Source organism: Eucalyptus grandis, chromosome 7 (assembly GCF_016545825.1).
Source record: "Eucalyptus grandis isolate ANBG69807.140 chromosome 7, ASM1654582v1, whole genome shotgun sequence".
Taxonomy (NCBI): Eukaryota; Viridiplantae; Streptophyta; class Magnoliopsida; order Myrtales; family Myrtaceae; genus Eucalyptus; species Eucalyptus grandis.
Genome location: NC_052618.1, coordinates 11,793,435 through 11,813,354, shown reverse-complemented (window position 1 = coordinate 11,813,354; position 19,920 = coordinate 11,793,435). Strand labels below are relative to the sequence as shown.

At 39.1% G+C, this 19,920-nt stretch overlaps 3 protein-coding genes across 3 annotated transcripts; 2 read left to right on the top strand and 1 right to left on the bottom strand.

Annotated features, from left to right (window-relative positions):
* Nucleotides 1-4,341: 4,341 nt before the first annotated feature.
* On the bottom strand, nucleotides 4,342-9,048 carry LOC104452762 (glycine-rich RNA-binding protein RZ1A). Its single transcript, XM_010067238.3, has 4 exons — nucleotides 8,801-9,048; nucleotides 7,382-7,499; nucleotides 4,679-5,227; nucleotides 4,342-4,603 (listed from the first exon to the last, which is right to left on the bottom strand). Exons 2-3 carry the CDS (start codon nucleotides 7,490-7,492, stop codon nucleotides 4,697-4,699), a joined length of 642 nt encoding a protein of 213 aa, XP_010065540.2. The 5' UTR covers nucleotides 7,493-7,499; nucleotides 8,801-9,048; the 3' UTR covers nucleotides 4,342-4,603; nucleotides 4,679-4,696.
* A 1,071-nt stretch (nucleotides 9,049-10,119) lies between these two features.
* LOC104452761 (tRNA (guanine(10)-N2)-methyltransferase homolog) lies at nucleotides 10,120-15,470 on the top strand. Its single transcript, XM_039318237.1, has 6 exons — nucleotides 10,120-10,549; nucleotides 12,078-12,289; nucleotides 13,547-13,864; nucleotides 13,949-14,023; nucleotides 14,205-14,279; nucleotides 14,649-15,470. Exons 1-6 carry the CDS (start codon nucleotides 10,336-10,338, stop codon nucleotides 15,201-15,203), a joined length of 1,449 nt encoding a protein of 482 aa, XP_039174171.1. The 5' UTR covers nucleotides 10,120-10,335; the 3' UTR covers nucleotides 15,204-15,470.
* Nucleotides 15,471-16,196: 726 nt separating this feature from the next.
* LOC120295844 (peroxidase 43-like) lies at nucleotides 16,197-19,747 on the top strand. The gene is made up of 5 exons (XM_039317440.1): nucleotides 16,197-16,242; nucleotides 16,553-16,701; nucleotides 16,870-17,052; nucleotides 17,322-17,484; nucleotides 19,326-19,747. Exons 1-5 carry the CDS (start codon nucleotides 16,197-16,199, stop codon nucleotides 19,745-19,747), a joined length of 963 nt encoding a protein of 320 aa, XP_039173374.1.
* The last annotated feature ends 173 nt before the right edge of the window (nucleotides 19,748-19,920 follow it).

Here is a 19,920-nt window from a genome sequence, read left to right as displayed (position 1 = left end):
CAATAAACATGTTGGAAATAAGACTATAATTAGGCAAAGTCTTGGTCGACAAATTTGAAATATAGCCTATGTTTTTTTTATAAAAAATAAATAATTTGAAAAATATTTTCCAAAAATTGATAGCTCGTGTCGCTTACAAAACTAAGTAAACGAAAAATATTTTTATTGCCCATGAAAATGTTTCGACAAAAATTGTTGTCAATAATGAACACATTTTCCATTAACGGTTTCTTTTAGCGATATAAGTGATCATTCATAAAAATAAGTTTTTTGATTCATTCGTTTTCCACAAAACAAATGAAGCATTCAAATGAATTAGATTCCTACGAGACGTTATATAGAGTTGTAGATATCACCCCTAAACTGTAGAAGTTGTAAGAAGAGAAATACTAATTAAGTGTAATATGCTAAAAGTTTATTAATGTGTTCGTAGTAATTAAATGGAATGTCAAAAAACAAAATGAGGATAGAAAGAATAGATATGCAAATGTCAAATCTCATATCAATTACAAAATATTGAGCTTGAGTCATGACTTTTCGATCCACCTATAAGTATACGAGAATATCATGCTAGATATTTTTCTATGACATGGCTTCAAGGTGATCTCAGTATGACTCTTTTACTTGGGGCTGCCACGTTCAATAGTACTTGAAAAATTATCTCCTTAACATGAATGATAGACTTATTAGATATTTTTCCACATATTTGAAAATTGTGTTTTTTTTCTTTTCTCTTTTTTTTTGTCCTATTCTTTCCTTCTATTTTTCATTTCATCCCTTCACTGTTTGTCGAGGTCTCAGCGATGGCTTGGGAAGGCATGGCAAGCGCTGTGACACCGTTGCCTAACTTGGCCGAGGGCAATCTGAGACCATTGCCCCAATCTGCCCAAGGGCGTCACGACCATTGCCTATAGCCGCGACCTTCACGGGTTTTTTCCAAGTCCCTAACGACAGGCAGAGGGAAAATGATGAACACTATAATGAAAGATTAGGGAAAAAAAAGAAAAAAAAAATCAAAAATCAAAACGACATCATTTTATTTAAAAAAATTGTTCGTGTGAGCCACCAATCACGTCACATAAGATGACAAATGCTAATTAGACCATTATATCAATGATTTTTTAGGATAGAAAGATCAAAAGGGAATAGAGAAAAATGTGAAAGTTCAGGAATAAAATTTGTCAGTTTTAATTAAGGGTTAATACCCTGTAAAACCCCAAACTGGTACACTTGTGACAAATTTACCCTAAACTATTTTTTTTGACCATGAAAAACCTCAAATTGGTATACTTGTGACAAATTTACCCCAACTGACTATAAAAAAACCCTAAATTGGTACATTTATGACAAATTTACCCCAAACTAATTTATTCGACTACAAAAAACCCCAAAATGGTAAATTTATGACAAATATACCCTATGCTAAATTGGATTAATACCACAAAAAATCACAAAAATTGTAAATTGTGATAAACGGAGCGTAAAATCCTAAATTAGTATATCGGTCAATTGTCACGTATCATTTAACTTAATAATTTGAAAATAAAATTTAACGAAAACTAATAGAGGGTAAATTTATCATAAGTGTACCGGTTTGGAGTAAATTTGTCAAAGGTATACCAGTTTTGGGTTTTTGGTGGTCAAAAAAATAGTTTGAGGTAAATTTGTCACAAGTGTACCAGTTTGGGGTTTTTCAGGGTATTAACCCTTTAATTAATTAGATCCAGAGTTGAAGAGACTCAATTAAAAAAGTTATGCAAGCTCAATTGATTGGAAAAAAAAATGCTCAAATTCAAGGACCGTAAGTAGTTTTATTATTTTAATAGACTCGCATCATTTCCATCTCTTTGTTGGCTATTAACACCCTATTATATTGAATTAACTATATCATCTTTTGCGGGTCCTACTCTTAATTTAAGATGACTTCTTATCTTTTCTAGAGACAAAACTACATATATTTCTTTCAAACAACATTTATTAAGATTAACTATAGGGTCCAATCTTAATTTAAGACTAATGTTTGCCTTTTTTTTCCTTTTTTTTTTTTTTTTTTTGGTTTTTCCTTTTCTTTCTCTATTTGGAACTAAATTGGTGTATCTCTTTTCCAAAAACTAGTTTATTTGGTAGATAGCTAACTAAATATTGTGCGCAGACCCAAAAAGAGAACTAAATTTTGTGTTTCTCAGAAAAACAATTAATTATTATGTTAATGACTTGCATATTTCTTTATCTTTTGTACTACTATCACTTAAAAAAATAACTTAACACAGGACAATATTTGAGTAAATTGTGTTTAATGCATTTATCAACCACTTTTTTCAATCTTTGACTAAATTCTTTGTGCATATTATTGTTTCGCTCGAATTGAATTCAAATTTTGGTGCAAACAATTATATACTCAGTAATGTCATAAACTGCCATGCTTAATGCACTTCCCCTTGAACGATGGGGACACATCCTTCTACCATTGCCTGATCTGCCATTATGACCTCCACCTGGTGTGTGCCGACTTGGCGGCAACGGTGAAGCGTGAGGACCACGAGCATCCTCCCGCATCATATTATCCCTAACGCAAGAGCGGAGCCTGATCAACAACAGGTACCGGGGAAGCATCGCCGAGGGTTGCTGGCACTACCATTGCACGGACTACGATTACTGTCCGCACTTGGGCTGTGTGGAGCCCGAAGCAGTGGAAGCATCGGAGTATGATGGAGGAGATGAGACTGAATATACAAGACTTATGATGATGAAGCTTCAGCACCGGATGAAAATGCAGTCCATGCTTGCTAGTATGGTCTCCTCTTCCATCAACCTAGCGTTGTGAGCCCAGGCCTCTCACTCCAAGGTGTGCCCTACGCAATTTAATTCCGCATCTTGAATTTTCTTAAATTTCAAGTTCGTGGTTTGTTAGGGTTGTGATCATTTCATGTGTAGTTATCATAACACATTTGGTGATTAGGTCACAGGGTTCTCAATTACATCCTTCGCAATTTGATAATTCAGACATTTTCACTATTTCATCGTGATCCTGGGTTTCCTATTTTAGCTACCGTTTCCACTTTTACAAAATTATGAAATGATTTTGACATCATGAAGAACCTATTTAAGATCCTTAACATGTGAGGATCAAGTTATGTACATGACTAGCTCTAAGACTACAGACAACAGTAGAGAAAGTCGCATAGGATAACAGAAAATTGAAAGAATGTACTATCAAGCTCTACTTGAAAATTTCCCAATAGTTTGGTGAAATTCCCGCTGGGCACATGGATCAAATTGCATATTTGATCTCCAAAACTCTCGACAATCATAGCAGGATAAGAAAATATTCATTTACAGAGCCATTGTTGAGAATGCACAATAAAATAAACCAAATCACTACACTGATCATGTCCAGTTTTGGCTTATGCCAAGAGTAAACCCTAGGAGTCACAAACCCAGAGCCAATCTCAGATTGGAGCAAGCACAACTTCTAACAGAATTAAAGGAAAATACAAGAGCAATCACAGATGGCCAGCTGAAAGTACACGCCAATGATCATTAATATGCAGAAATGCAAGTCAATGCACGCACGGCTGCCCAAGCAAAAAGAACCATGCGTATCAACCGAAATATGCGGATTCAAAGGGAGAGCCATCATTACACCTGAAGGAGAAACTTATCCAGGAAACCTAACGAGATAGCAGCACCGTGCGCACGGAAGAGACAGAGACCAGCAATCTTCCACTGAAGATGGTGATACAATACCGGAGATCGCTAGGAAGAAGACAATGCAAATCAAATTGCCATGCTCACCAAAGCTTCCCAAAAGATCTCCGCATTTTACCGAGAAAGGAACTCCTCCATCAGTACAGTGTGTGGAAGGTGAGACGGAATTTTACTGAGTTAATTGCATATAGGAATAGCTTCTTGAGGCCATAAGGACTTTTCAGAATTTTTAAGACTAATACCACGTCCTACGACATGAAAGTAACAGGACCTTGTATCAAAACACCACAAACAGCCAAGAATCCTGCCAAAAGCTTAGCGAGTTAATATAGTGCAAACTATAGACAGAAAGCTCACATACTAAATGTGTATAAGAAAACATAGAGTTTACCCGCTTAACTCCTTTTCAAAAAGTTAGACATTTGAAAAATCGTAGCCACAACGGGCATTCATTTCTAAGGCAGCTTCCCTTTTGCAAAGAGAAAAGGCAATACTTCCACAGGTCAATCTCTCGCCCTATCCTCAAAAGAGCCATCTAGACACCAAAAAGCTGTCCGCACTCCGCAGTCGCAAATGCCAATGTAGAAGTCAACCAAGATTGATCTCAGATGGATTTGCAAGTGCTAAAGCATGTAACCGAAAGAGAATCCAGGACCCATCATAGTATTGATAGAGTAAGACCAAATTTGATTGTTGAAGTCAAGCAAGCATTGTCATCAGACCAAAACATCAAAACGAGCATTCACGGACATTAAACAGTTGAATCTTTCAGCCATAGTTCGCACATCAAAGACTGATCAAGCCGATTCGTCCACCCAGACAACCATGAAGAAGAGATGCAACAGGAGAGACTTTGACACCTCCAGCAAGTAACAGCAGTACCTCCAATTGTTTGCTACAAGCACAAAATATTTTTTAATCAGCACAGAATCAACTGCTTTATTATGACTGGTAACGACTGTGTGCATACCTATCAGGAGTATTCTTTCTACCCTGAACGGAAGTTTCCTGAACTACGACGTTCATAGGGACCAGAACGGTCCCGATTATAGCGGTCATTTCCTGATCCTCCTCGACTACCACTTTCCCTATTGCGACCACCAGATCGATCACCATTTCGATCAGGACCATAGCGCCCACTGCCACCTCCTCCTCCTCCTCCTCCTCCTCCATACCTGTCATCCCTCCCCCCATACTTACCTCCTCTGCCCCCTTCACTAGGACACTCCCTTGCAAAATGCCCAGGCTTGCCACACTTAAAACATTCTCCACCTCCACCTCCACCTCCACGTCCACCACCATAGTCCCGATTAGGACCACGATCACGACCACGATCACGACTGCGATCACCATCTTGGTCTCTACCCAAACCTTGAGGCTGAGCTTTTTCCACAATGATATTTCTTCCATCCAGGTCCATCCCATTCATAGCCTCAATAGCCTCTTCCATTGCTTGCTTTTCATCAAAAGTTACAAAACCAAATCCACGAGAGCGTCCAGAGAACTTGTCAAGCACCACCTGCATTAGAAATATTCTTCTTGGAGTTAGTTCATATCATACGACAGGGAAAATTACAATTAACATCCTCAACTTTATTCTTACATTTCAAAACCTACAACTACTATTTTCGCTTATTGTTTTTATTGGATTTCAAGTTGCACCTCCCACCCACAAACATTTCCCAAAATTAGCCCACCCTCAACATTGGATTTCACTTTCTAGGCATAGATTTCAGGCGTACATAAGGGCAAATACGTCATTTTAGGTTGGGGAGACGCACAATGTAGACTTTGAAACGTGAGGGCATTTGTTATGAAGAGCAAAAATGAGGATGGTCTTTGCAATTATACCCATGTGATATTTACATGCTTTCTTCATCACCACATTATAATATAAAGGATAGTAATGATACCACATGAAATTTCATGAAAATGCAGCAAAGAAGCTTCTCATGTTTCAAAAAGTGAGAAGCTTAGGTTTCTCAAGTTAACATCTTAAACATACAAACAAACCATAATGCTAGAGCAGCTATTGCCCATACTCACTGGACAAGACCTGACTGATCAAATTACAAAACATTGGGACCCACACTAGATCACAATGGAAAATACAACTTCCCCCACACACTTTCCATCGCTAGATTTGTTCTGTCTACTGATCTATAAAAAGAGTCCACGATTTTTTAATAGATGACAGAAAACCAATTTGTAGATAAGAGCAGCAATCCAAAACTTGGTGAGTTCAGCCAATGAAAGCAGAGTATCAACTCTAATCCATTCAAAAAGCAATACATTTAGCCTCTAAAGCTCCTAAAGTCGCCAGTTCAATTTCAACAGAGAACTTTTTATGGTATTTGCCAACAGCTGTACTTGTCACTTTACTTTTTCAGCCATTTTTTTTTTCTGGTGACAAGGAACCACACCTTAAGTGAGTGAAACACAACTCATGATATACGCCAATGACTCATGGAGCAAGTTAAGATGTCTGTTGAAAGCCTATTAGACAATCACTGTGTTTCCAAAAGACTATTCTTTTTGCATGTTGGGGTTCATGCAATCATCATAGAGCCAACGGTGACTTATGACATGAAACTTGAGTCAATATGACAGGGAAAATGTAAAGTCATTGCAAACATCATCTTGGAAAGAAAGAGGACATTGCTTGATCTAAAAATAGTGAAGACATAGCTTGATCTATGAATAGTAGTGTTATCAGTCCAAGCCACCTTGTATGGTTGAGAATGTGGTAGATCAAGAAGTTTAAAGGTACTATGTTTAAAGATACTACAAACAATTTGTCCCACTCCTATATCACTCAAATGATGGTTCAAGCACGTCCCATAAACGATAATATTCACATCTATAAGACATAATATGATAGGGGTTCAACAGCAATGTAACACAAGCATCCATTACTTAAACGCAATCTAAGATTGCCTCTTAAGGTAGACCATGCAAGTTTGAAGCATCTTCTACTTAAGGTAGACTATGTCAAGATGACAGAGAAAAGGTAAATTTATTGCAAGCATCATCTTGGAAAGAAAGAAGACATTGCTAGGTCTAAAAACAGTGAAGACATGGCTTGATCTACGAATAGTAGTGTTATCAATCCATGCGATCTTGTATGGTTGAGGATGCGGTAGATCAAGAAGTTTAAAGATACTACGAACAATTTATCCCCCTCCTATATTACTCGAATGATGTTTCAAGCATGTCCCATAAACGATAATATTCACGTCTATAAGACGTAACGTGAATGGGGTTTGACAGCAACATAACACGAGCATCCATTACTTAAACGCAATCTAAGATTGCCTCTTAAGGTAGACTATGCAAGTTCGAAGCATCTTCTACTTATTCACCACAATAAAACTATGCGGCAAAGCCTCGTTTAGCTGGCAAAGATTAATGAAATCAAATAATCAGGTAGTTACCAACTGTACCAAAAGGATGAGGTTAAAATATCTCCTGCAGACAAACAAAGTACCTGAGTCTCCTGATATTTGTTAGAGACAAGACCTCTTGCATTGGCTTGCAACTTATAAAGCATGAAGTATCAAATGCTCTACCACAATAAAAGTAATTTGTAGAAGCTAGGAGGCAGTCATACATGTCTAAAGGTTACCGTATGGATAAGGGCTGTAAACATTTAATAGATGCTAATAAATTGTACCTTCGCCTCAAGCAGATGGCCAAACTTTTCAAAAGCATCTTTTAGACCTCTATCAGTTGTTGACCACGAAAGGCCACCAATATAGCAGCGGTACTCCAGCTCTTCTGACATCTTCTAACTATATTTAATGAGTGATGTTAGACATGGAATTACCAAACTGTAGAGCACGACCACAGCATGTTTAATGCAATTGCCCGGGAAACAGAGCAGAAATCAGATCACCCAGAAGTATGAAGTATATATTGAGCATAACTGAGTAAAATTAAGTTCTCGTGATGATAAGGTAGAAAAAAGGACAGTGAATAATTAAATGAAGTATAGCAATCCACAAGTTCGAGTACTTTAGTCGATGATATCAAAATCAGACCGTGCGGGCTTGTGCATCAAAGCCCAGTCAACAAGCTTGGACCATAGTTAATCATTGTAAAGAACATTTTAGCTCCAAAAAACCATAGCACATATAGAAAAGAACCAGAACAAGTAGCTTCTAGAGGTAAGATTCTCGAACTACACCATCACGCCACAGGGCCTACTGGGCATAGGTTTGCACGAGTATTTATTGACTAAATTCTTCAAAGCACACATACAATTGCTTTTACAATCAGTAATGTTACATTTGTTGATAAATTCCTTTCTTTTTAACCACCTATGAAAGCCATCCTTAAAGATCATCGAGTTTCCTCATCATGGCGCTGCGGAGATAAAAGATAACGATTGATCGAAAAGCCCATTCAAGACGAGAACGGTCCGTCATTTCATCAGGCGCCATCCATTCCATGACATCTCAGTCCATTCAAACAGAAATCAACAGAAATCGAACAAGTAAACCCACGCACCAACTAATTCTTTTATTCAATCCACGCAGATGCTCTCTCAAGATTTATCGAGCAACAAGAAGCCAGAGAAAATCCGCTCCGGCGGCGGATAAAGACACGCAAGCCAGCCCTACGGGGCAAATTCTTGCTTCCATGTAGAGCCGAAATTTAACAGCTTTCCTTTCCAACCTGGCCCAAGAAGGAAACTTTCCCCAACAAGAACTAAAAGACGACGACACCAAACCGCCGGAATTGAATTTCAAACCCAAAAAAGCAACCAATAAAAATAAAAAAATAAAACTTTTTAAACCCCAAAGCAATTCGCCTAAGGTAATCAAGCTATATCACGAGAGCGACGACATCGAGAATCATTCACTTCCTCAAGCCTCACGCGCCTTCGAATTCCGACTCAAAAACATCATTCAAAGAAGAAGAAGAAGAAGAAGAAGAAGGAGGAAGGCGCAATTCAAGCTCGAAGGGCAGTCAATTCAGCGCCGCTCAACACCACCGACGACCCTCTCAAACCCAAAACCCCAAGTGAGAGAGAGAGAGAGAGAGAGGGCCCAAAAAGAAACGCGCGAAACGAGAAGCGGATCCGACTTACGGTGGGGGGAGCACCGAGACGGAAGGGGCGACGATCGGAGGGGCCCGAGGTCGATCGGTGGAGCTCCGGGGTTCGCGTCGATTTCTTGGCGAGCGAAGGAGACGAAGGCGAGGACGAGGAAAAAGAAGGGAGGAGGAGGAGGAGGAGAAGGAAGGAACCCTAGAAAAGGTCTAAAAGGAGGGAGGAGGAGGAGGGAATCGGCATCGAACGCAAGTGGAAATTGGAAATTGGAAATGGCTGGCGTGGATTGGGAGGGGCAATTTCGGGAGGCGACCGACGAAAATGCTTCCGGTGGGAAGTAGCTGCAGGGTAGGGCGCTGCTGCTTTTTGGGGGTGCGTGACGAATTTTTGTATGTCCTCCTTTCTTTCCCCCTTTCTTTCTTTTTTTTTTTTTTTTTTTTTATTCGGGACACGAATTTCTTCGCAATTACTTTTTGACTTTTTCTCTTCTCCCAAATTTTTTACGCTCCTTATAATTTTAACTTTTATTTGACATATAATCTGAATTTTTGTTAAGATGTAAACAGTTCTTGATTGAGTTTTTACTTTCCAAGCTAGGGAATATAACGTGAATGATTCATGAAATTTAATCAATATGTAATGTAACCCTTTAACTTAATATGTAAGAATCGCATAGAATAATTTAGAAGTTTAAAAATAATATTATACATTAGGCTAAAAGTTCATGGATCATATTAAATAAATTAAAAATCTAAAAATCATATTACAAATTGAATCAAAATTGATAAAGCAATTTATGTCATATTCCCTTTTATTATAAATCTTGCAAGACACACTTTAACTTTTCCCTTTATGAATGTGAAACTTATGAAATCTTCACTTGTGATTCTTTTAAAATGCAAATGATATTGCAAATTTTAGCACAAAAAATTTTAGGAAAAAAAAAAGCGCATAGACTTTCATTATATAAGAGTCAAGACGGATGATTGTGAATAATTTTTTCGTGATTCTTAAATCTTGAACGGCATTTTGGGTTTATAAAAAGAATCAAGGTCATTTTATGTTATAAATATTGGTTAATGGAGAACATAGAAGCAAATAAACCGAAATCCACCAGTCACGAGTCATATTTTTCGTGAGTAAAATCTCGGCCAGAATTTGAAAGCTTTAGAATATAATTGAGATAAGAAAAAGCAGGAATGGCTCCAAAAAATTCGGGAATCTTTCTGGGGCCAAATTGTCATGATCTAGAAAATACGGGGACCTAAGTACAATTCTTCGAAATGGCTGTCCCTCGAATTCTGACCGCCACCACCGTTCACTTCGCTTGAGTGCGCCAGGGTTTTGGGTTTTGCATTTTGCGAAGCGAAACCACTTTCCGTTCAGGCCGGTCCCTCTTCTCCCTTCCGCCACCTCCTCCGCCGCCGCCGCCGCCGCCGCCGCCGCCGCCGTAACCGCCGCTGCAACCGCCGCCGCTCCACCGCGGAACGCACAGGCCGGCTTGCGCTCGGGTTGCCTCGAGGAGAGGAGCGATCGCGGAAAGGGGAAGCAGGAAGGGAGAATCGGCGAGAGAGATGTGGTACCTGTGCGTGTTCTACCACCGGTTGCTGGATTACCGGAGACCGGAGGTCGAGTCCCTCGCCCGGATGTTCGGGGCGTTCGATTCCGACGACGGCGGCGGGGCGGAGCATCTCGAGTGGCGGATCCCGGAGCACCACCATCCCGACTCCCCTTTCCACTTCGTCGACCTCCCTTCCGAGGACGTCGCTCGTGACGTCGCCAATCGAAGTCAGTTATTTTTTTCTTTTTTTACCTCTTTCGGACGTTTTGATCCTCCTTCTCTGCAGCTTAATTCGTTGCTTTCGTGATGTTTGTGTGGATGAAAACCAGTGGACTGGGAATGACGATGATTGGAGTTGTGTGAATCTTCTGTTTTTATATTGACCTGTAAAAACGTAGTGGAGCTGTCGTCTAATTAATTGTATTTGATCGACCCAGCTTCTCTTTTCGGCATCTGGGGCTGAATTTGTTTCTGGGCATGGAGATGTGAAGGCTCCTATATGATTTCCAGGAGTAGTAGCTTTACTAGGATTCGTTGCATTCATATGCCATAATGCTCGACTTCGTTAGATGCCATTAGGGAAGAAGGGTTGGATAATTGCATCGTGGATGCAGCCTTCCATCTTTCGTTAAATCTGGAGCTAGCAATTATGTCTGGGTGTCCTCATCAGATGCCTGGACAATCAAACCCATTTCTCGATTCAATAGAAGCTAAAAGAGTTGAATAGGGTCCCAAATAAGGAAAGATATTTAAAAAGTGGGTCCGCGCCCGTTGACGATTAATTATGGTAGCTGTTGGTGACATCTCTCTGGCATTTTCTGAGATTTTTAATGAAAAATTGTCGCAAATATATAGAATCATAGTGAAATCTGGATGTAAGAAGAAGAATGTCAACTCTATAGTCAGCTAGTTTCCCATGGGTCTATAGATGTCGCGTCATGACATATCTGCTAAAAAAATTTCTGCCATCGGTTAAATTGACACGTTCATTTTTGCTCAACATAGTGAAGGATGTCCCTGGAAATGGACGAGAGACGAAGATATGACTTAACTAGGAACATGAGATGACGTCAGAATGATCTTTAAGGTTTAATTAACCGCTCCATGCTTGAATAACCACTCCATGTTTGAACATGAGATGACATCAGAATGATCTTTAAGGTTTAATTAACCACTCCATGCTTGAATAATGAGATAGGGTTTCGTACTCTTAACTTTCTGTCAAATACTTGCCGTGGGAGTTTACCCTGAAATAAAAGATGATGAATTTTGAAACTTTATTTCCTGCTTTTAGTGATTGCTGATCCAATTTATTATTTTACCATCATATGCCTTAAATATCAACGTGATAATTATCTTTGTTCTATCACTTAATATGAAATTATGCTGCAGATGGAACTAAACTTGTCGACAAAGAGCTTTTGTTGCTTAATAGTTAATCAGTTTCTGCAGCGCACAATGTCAATTGTACATTGTCCACGTGATTTATAGCTATCATTCACCAGTAACATTAGGACAATAAACCATTTCTTCTCCGTAGAATTAGTAAAGGAGCTTTTGTCTGCTGGAAGCCTGGAAGCTACCAGTTAGTACTAGTATTGTTGATATGTTCTTCTTTTTATTGCTTCCTTGCAGTTAATGCTATAACAGTGGCTATATTAAACATATTTTCTTCCTTTAGTGGTTATATTGAGTAAGCCATCAACCTATCAGCTTGATCTTTTCTTATACCTGCTTGAACTTGCATAATTGTAGGTATACTTGTCAAGGGTATTTATGAACTCTGGGGAGAAGGGGACAGCTATGAAGAACTAGAAGATGTGATTAAAAATTACCCAGATGAGCGTAAGCTACCATATCTGACTTCTGAAAGCACGTTCAGAATCACGGTTGACAGTTTTGGGAAGGTCATTAGCTTTCAGGAGCAAAATGAACGCATTCAAAGTCTTACATACATCCCATTCAAGGTGCCTTGCCATGTTTTATGTCTTGAGGATCTTCAAATGCTAATTCATGGATTTGAAAGTTGAATGTCTTGCATGGGCAAATCCGTATGTTGATACCATTGGGAATATGGATGGTGCATTGGAGGCCTTCGAATTTTGAACTTTTGGTCCTGGGAGAGTGCATGTGATGAATTGTCCAAAAGGACCAATGCAGATCCACTGTATAAGATAACAATGATACTCTGTGGATGGTTAAAGCTGGAGAAAGAAATTTATCCTTGTTCTAACTATGATGTGCTAGTTTCCTTTCATTGTGGATACCAATTTTTAGAGTTGGTAGGTGTTGACTTCTGCTAAAGCTTTAATTGTTGTTCGTTTTCAGAAAGGAGAAGGTCGAGGTGTTAAATTATACATGAGCATTCAATAGTGTTACTTTGGTGTAAGCTTTATACAATTAGGCCATGCCAATTTCAGAAGGAATCTGCATTTCAGCCAAATTATAAACTTTCTCAAATGCATGATAAGGTACTGACATGTACCCTTAAGTCGCATAATGAAATTCTAATCATCTTCAAGCTATAAATTAGATCTTGATACTAAATCTCACGGAGTGGATTTTTCTTTCATCCGTATCCCTCTTAGGCATTCTCACAGAGTGAGGCCAGGCTGCATAACTCAACTGTTAGTGCCCAAAAAACCATGTGGTCACTACCTATTCAAAGTCCAAATTGCATTGGTCTATTTCTTTGAAGTCTTGATTTTAAACCCTGGTAGATGAGCAAGTATTCAATGATTCGACAAAAGCAGGGACTGGTTTTTAGAAAATCGAGCTCCAGGAATTTATTTAGTTATTCAGGTTGTTGCTGATTGTGATAGATTACAGTGATTATCCAAGCAAGGACCCATGAATGAGATCGGTTTTTTTTTTTTTTTTTAATCTTTTTGAACGTTTTTCGTAAACAGTGGGACTCTTAATATTGTTTAGATTAGTAAAGTATGTAGCGTATTTGGCTTAGTAAATGCTAGACTCCTGTTCTCCATTTTAACCCTGTCATCTAATAACTGAGCATAACTGATAATCATCCAGTGAGCGAACCTTTTTTTGCTTGTGAATTTTCCTTGTCAGGCGTGTTGATAGGATAATGAGATAATCTCATAAATGATTTTCTTTTCATATACTTAATGATCTGCCAGTTATTTTCGATCAGCTTCTCGTTGAAAGGATATAACCCATATGTGGTCCCTGTGGTAAGTATAAGCTGATGTAAGTTGTTGCAGGGACGAGTCAATCTAAGGAATCCAGAGCACAAGTTCTGGCTCATGGAAACAGATGATTATGGAGCCAACAATGGTCTCCCTCCAGTGGTTAAGAAGAGGATATTTTTTGGCCGTGAAGTTGGTAGTGCTGACCGGAAGCTTTTGCCCACATATCAGCTCAAAAGTCGAACCTACCTTGGCCCTACTGCTATGGATGCAGAAATGGCTTTCTTGATGGCCAATCAAGCAATGGTAAAACCAGGGAAACTTGTTTATGATCCTTTTGTTGGCACTGGAAGCATTCTTATTGCCGCAGCTCATTTTGGAGCAATGACCATGGTTCGTGCTCTTCCCTCCATGTTGAAGTAGACAAGGAGCTAGTTGAATGGAGAAAGATTCTCTTGACTGACATGAAAATTTCAGGGTGCAGACATTGACATTAGGGTAGTACGTGATGGGCGTGGACCTGATTGTAATGTCTGGAGTAATTTTAAGCAGGTACCCTTAGCATTTGTTAGTGTGATTTGAATTACTTTGTGGTATCTAGCTGGGTCTAAATAACTAAAATATTAACTGCGCACAGGAACTTAGAACTTTTTCCTTTGGCTAAGTGAACAAAGTTCATGGATGACCATTAAGGAGGCACAAACCTAACATATCACTTATTCTCTCCTTGCAGTATGGATTGCCTATGCCGATTGGTTTGTTAAGGGCCGATAATAACCTCCCTCCATGGCGTCCTGGGTTAAAAGAAGTAAGTCTGCGGTCATTCCTTTTCTATCTCTTAACTAAGTGAAAAGATTTGGTGGGTTTGCTCTTATTAGCAGAATCTTTTTGTGGTGCTTCCTCTGTGAGTACCACCCAAGTTCAGTAGTACTTACAGGATCATGGTTTTTACTCTGGATCTTCCACTTCAAAGATGAGATGGAGGGTAATGCTACTAACTGTTCAGCTGATCACTACCATGACGATGATACGAGCTGGATCTCATTATTTTTGTTAGTGATGCTAATAATAACAACTTAGTTTAATTTGTTTTGCTTCAAGTACAACTAAAGTTTAACTTTTTTTATTTTGCTTTCCTCCTTTTGTCGGGCTACGATCTCTCATGCTAGTTTTGTAGGTATTTGATGCCATAATCTGTGATCCACCTTATGGAGTTCGTGCTGGAGGACGCAAGTCTGGTGGCCGCAAATTACTAAAGGGGGTTGTGGGCCCTTACACCGTTCCCGATGACAAGAGGACAGATCACATACCATCAACTGCAGCTTACAGCTTGGTAGAATGTGTGCACGATTTGCTTGACATTGCTGCTAAAATGCTCATACTCAATGGCAGGCTAGTGTTCTTTTATCCCGTTTTGAGAGAAGACGAGTCCGCAGAAAACCATTTCCCCGAGCACCCTTGTTTCATATTGGTTTCAGCATCGGAACAGATATTAAGTTCACGATATAGCCGGGTTTTACTCACAATGGTGAAGAGAGGTCCTTACACCAAGGAAATCGAAGAAGCAGCTAGGCTTAAACATCTGGAGTTCAAGGAAAACCACCTAAAGTGGATGGAAGACGGTAATCTTCATTCTGCAGTTTTTAGCCCTGGTGAGTCGGTATGCGTCGCGGAGGGCGACACCAAAGTTAGTAAAGAAACAAAGCCGAAGTATAGAGGGAAATATGTGTAGTGCAGTCCTCCTGAAAGCAGAATCTAACAGGCTATTAGGCTAGAAAGAGAGATTTATTGACGAGGGAGTGAAGTTTATGGACTTATGATGCAGAGCCCTCTCGTCAGTTTTAGCAATTCAATTTACCGATGCATTTTGTTCCTTCTCAGTATAAAAGAGACGACACTGCCTTCCACACTGATTCCATTTTAGTTTACATGTATTCCTGGCACTCAAAATTTGTGCATCTTAGTAAGTTGCAATCCAAGTGATCATTAATCCGAGTCTTGAAGAAACTATGCATGTATGATTTCTGATAAGAACAAAATATTTGTGTTCCTCTAGAACTGGTAGTTTAAATCACCGGATAGCAAGTAGTCGCATTTTCCAATTGTTGATCGATGAAAGTTTATCTGGTCAAAGAGATTGCTCTGATGTTGTGTTTTCTTGTCTTTCTGAATCTACACAAATTGCATGGCCATTCAATTTACACATTCGAATTGTATTTCTCCAAAACAAAATGAGGAAATGCAACCCTAGCTGTCATTAGTCATGGAAAATATTCCTAAAGCAACATGCTATGACATGAGAACGCTTCAGCCATGCTGATGGAAAATATGGAAGAGAGATCTCCCTCCAAGTCGGCTTTTCATAGAATTCAATATATATCCATGAAATCGAGTATGAAATTGAAATTGTATATATGTTTCCCTCCTTTGCCTGCTAAGTTTTCAAAATGGTACACAAATAAAATAAAATAAAAAGAAGTGCTTCAAATCATTTCTATTTGACTCGGACCTTTTTCAGAAAGTTCTCAAAAGGTTGAGAAATTTCAAATTGTTTGTAGACAAGGAATGCACGTTGGGGAAACAAATTAGTGCAGGGATAATGTTGGAAAAAGAAATAGTTTATCGAGCCTCTCGATAAGTTCCGTCAACCTTTTATTATATCTAATTTCTCATGTCCCCTTGGGACAAAGCCAGTAAAACCCTTTCTTTCTCCCTGGAAAGTCAGATGAAAAGCGCTACGGGAGAAGCAGAAAAAGCAGAGAAAGAGGAAGGTGACAAAGTGCCATGCAACTTGGTTGCCACATTGCTTCAGGACACCAACGTTGTCAGCTCTTGAGCTGCCTTATATCTCTGTCCGCTCCTCATTACATCTCTTCTCTCTCTCTCTCTCTCTCTCTCTCTCTCTCCCTCCCCCCCCGCTTCAGTCCCTTCATCTTCTTCCTCTTCCTTTCACCTGTGAACTTTTTCAACTTCTCATCCACAGTATAATACTTGCCATATAACAACACAAGCACACTACCATGGATCTAGAGCTCTCACGGGTTCTTGCACTACTCGTTTATTGTTGCTTGATGGGAACAGGTAATGCGCAGCTCAGATTCGGTTTCTACGGTCAAACCTGCCCTTCTGCCGAGCCCATCGTGAGATCCGTCGTTCGAAATGCGGTCATCTCCAACCCCACCATGGCCGCCGTCTTGCTTCGCCTTCACTTCCATGACTGCTTTGTTGAGGTCTCTCTTTCTCTCTCGCTCAATATGCTGCTTTCCTCATATCAAGACTAGTAATGCTTCAAAAGTTGAAAGATTCTTGATAGATAAATGCTCTTGAATAAGACCCTTTTATCTAGGAATGAGACTATTAAGGTCGATCTTGTGATTTTGATGCTATGTATCTTTTAGGGATGTGATGGTTCGATTCTTATAGAGAACGGGCGAAGTGCGGAGAGGAATGCGTTCGGGCACCAAGGGGTGGGCGGATTTGAGGTGATCGAGGAAGCCAAGAAGCACCTCGAGGTCACTTGCCCCGGTGTCGTCTCGTGCGCCGACATTGTTGCCTTAGCGGCTAGAGATGCGGTCGCAATGGTTCGCCTCTCTTTTATTTGTGTTCTCTTGATTTGCACATATATATTAGTTGTCTGTTTAGGATGATCATATATGGATGTACCATGAGTCAATTATCTAGTATGCCTAGGATGGATTTTTCGTATACTCATGAATCAGTATCATGATTGAATATGAATTCTGAATAGAATGATGCGCGAAATTAGTACAATGGCCGGATAATTGTTACAAATTGAATTTATGAAGTGACATGACAAATTGACAACACACTTATATTAATGTGTGTGAAGGCAAATGGGCCTGATTATGAGGTTCCGACGGGGCGCCGGGATGGGAGGGTGTCAAATGTGTCGCTGGCCGAGGACATGCCGGACGTCGGCAACTCCATCCAACAGCTCAAGTCCAAGTTCTTCCAGAAAGGCCTCACCGAAAAGGACCTCGTCCTCCTAAGCGGTACAGCCCCGCTTTTCTCCCTCTCTCTCTCTCTCTCTCTCTCTCTCTCTCTCTCTCTCTCTCTAAGTAGTCATGCTGATTTGATGAGCTGAAGTTGGTTTGGAAGCCTAAAAAACATGAGAAAGGTGTCATCAATCGTCATGTTGGAGTTGGAGCATCAAAATTAGAATTTCGTTTGGCTGGTTTTTAGTGGGTAAGAAACAGATTATTCTACTCTCACATTCTCAACTACATACAATGACACATCCTTCTATGACTCTTTGTAATTAGGCTTGTAATCCAATTTCACAATTCTAAAAATCGTCCAAGACTACAAGGATTGGGGAAAATTATGAAAAATGTTAGGATTATATTGTACAAATACCAATTCAATTATAAACTTTTCAATTTGGTCAATTTAATCGTAAACATTTTAAGCATATGTTAATATTCCATCCAAATTTAGCTAGAACTTATTGATATAGATGCCGAAGGTCCTACATGACACAGCTAACGCTAACATGTACAATTATTTTGCATTTTTAATTTCTTTTTTCTTTTTCTTTTTTTTGTTTCTTTCTCTTTCTTACGGCCTTGCTATCAAATAAAAAAAAAATCCAAAACACTGCAAAAATCATCTATGTTAGTGCCAATTGTGGCATGTAAGACAATTGTCATTTATGTTAGTAATTTTCAACCAAAATTTGCCGGAATGACTAAATTAACAAATTGTCCAAAGGTTTATTACTAAGTTGACTAAATTGAAAAGTTTAAGGCTAGATTGACATCCACATATTTTTTGGTAATTATCTTATAGGAATTAATATTAGAGATTGCGGTTCCAAGCTCCATACAAGTTCCACTTGAAACCTAGAATTTGGAACATATCCATTTAAATAGATTTCTCATTTTCTGGACTTAAAATCTATCATGGGGACTTTGGAACCTAGAACCTATCTTATCATAGATTCTAAAGTCAGTTCCAAGATCTACATAAGTTTCACCTTTATTATTAATTGGATAATTGCAATAAATTATCACTTTTAGCAATCGTCAATTGTTGCCACAATCTATTGATCATAATTTATATTTGGATACACGAAAAATATGAAATATTAATAAAATAAATGTTTTAATCCTAAAATAGAAGCTCAGACTAATGATCCCATATTATACACTCATAATCAAATGCCATAGAATATTACTAGATTGTGCGGAAACATAACCAAGAAAAACATAGAAATTTATTTTGGATTCCAAGTTTTTGGTTTCGGGTTTTGGGTTTAAGGTTCTAAGTTTCATTAACCTAGAATTTAGGACCTACTCATCAAAACATAATTTTCAATTTTTGAAACCTGAAACCTACCCTGCATATCTTGAAATCTAGAACCGAACATGTTACCATTGGTTCGGGTCTTAGATTTTAGGTTCTACCCCAAAACCATATTTATCCCTAATTGATATATTGACCGTGTTATGTGGTCTCTCTTGCTTCCATATATCATCAAAAATTTCTTTCCTTAAGCTAAGCATGTACTTATAACTTCATTTTTTAAAATATAAATATTTTTAATATAATTTTAAATTTTCATATGGTGTTATATGTGAATATTTTTTAGGTAGTCAGTACTAAACGAATATCGAATCCTAAAGAATAAAGAGATAGTAACAATGCCAACGGCTTGAACTCCACATTGATTTCTCCTGAACCATGAACCAACTTGAGATTAGCGGACTTCGACTTTCGTTTATTGAATGAAACATAGTCGCCTGTTTTAAGTGTCTAATAGGACTGATTAGTTAAGAAAACAAATTTGTAAATCTCTGATATGCTAACATCACTTCCAATTTTCATGGCTCAGCCGCGCATACCATCGGAACCACTGCATGCTTCTTCATGACGGACCGTCTGTACAACTTCATGCCCGGCGGCGGATCGGACCCTTCGATCAACCCCGACTTCTTGCCGGAGCTAAAGTCAATGTGCCCGCAGAACGGCGACGTGAATGTGCGGATGCCAATCGATCACAGCAGCGAGCAGACATTCGACGACCAGATCCTCCGGAACATCAGGAGTGGATGGGCTGTGTTGGAGTCGGACGCGAAGCTAAATGACGACCCGGTGACGCGGAGCGTGATCGAATCTTACGTGGGTCTCTTCAACCCGATCTTCGGGCCTTCCTTCGAAGCGGATTTCGTCGAATCAATGGTAAAAATGGGTCAGATCGGTGTCAAGACGGGTTCAAATGGAGAGATCAGGCGGGTTTGCCGATCTTTTAATTAACTACTCAAAATCATGTCTTACCTTACTTGTGCATTTATTGGTCTCAATGAATAGATTGTCCTAGATCATTTGGACTAATTGTCCCATTTTTTTAAGACTTGATGTTAACAAAGTTCACCGCGTTCCAAAATTGTAACTTTTGTATGGATTTTTAAGTGTTCTCGAAGTATGTC

Bases quoted from the DNA above. Each gene is read 5' to 3' on its own strand.
- LOC104452762 (XM_010067238.3), bottom strand. From the start codon at position 7,492: ATGTCAGAAGAGCTGGAGTACCGCTGCTATATTGGTGGCCTTTCGTGG. The intron at 5,228-7,381 runs GTACAATTTATT...TTTCTAATGCAG, and splicing joins GCCATCTGCTTGAGGCGAAG to GTGGTGCTTGACAAGTTCTC.
- LOC104452761 (XM_039318237.1), top strand. From the start codon at position 10,336: ATGTGGTACCTGTGCGTGTTCTACCACCGGTTGCTGGATTACCGGAGA. The intron at 13,865-13,948 runs GTTCGTGCTCTT...TGAAAATTTCAG, and splicing joins ATTTTGGAGCAATGACCATG to GGTGCAGACATTGACATTAG. The intron at 14,280-14,648 runs GTAAGTCTGCGG...CTAGTTTTGTAG, and splicing joins GGCGTCCTGGGTTAAAAGAA to GTATTTGATGCCATAATCTG.
- LOC120295844 (XM_039317440.1), top strand. From the start codon at position 16,197: ATGAAAAGCGCTACGGGAGAAGCAGAAAAAGCAGAGAAAGAGGAAG. The intron at 16,243-16,552 runs GTGACAAAGTGC...TGATGGGAACAG, and splicing joins AAAAGCAGAGAAAGAGGAAG to GTAATGCGCAGCTCAGATTC. The intron at 17,053-17,321 runs GTTCGCCTCTCT...ATGTGTGTGAAG, and splicing joins CTAGAGATGCGGTCGCAATG to GCAAATGGGCCTGATTATGA.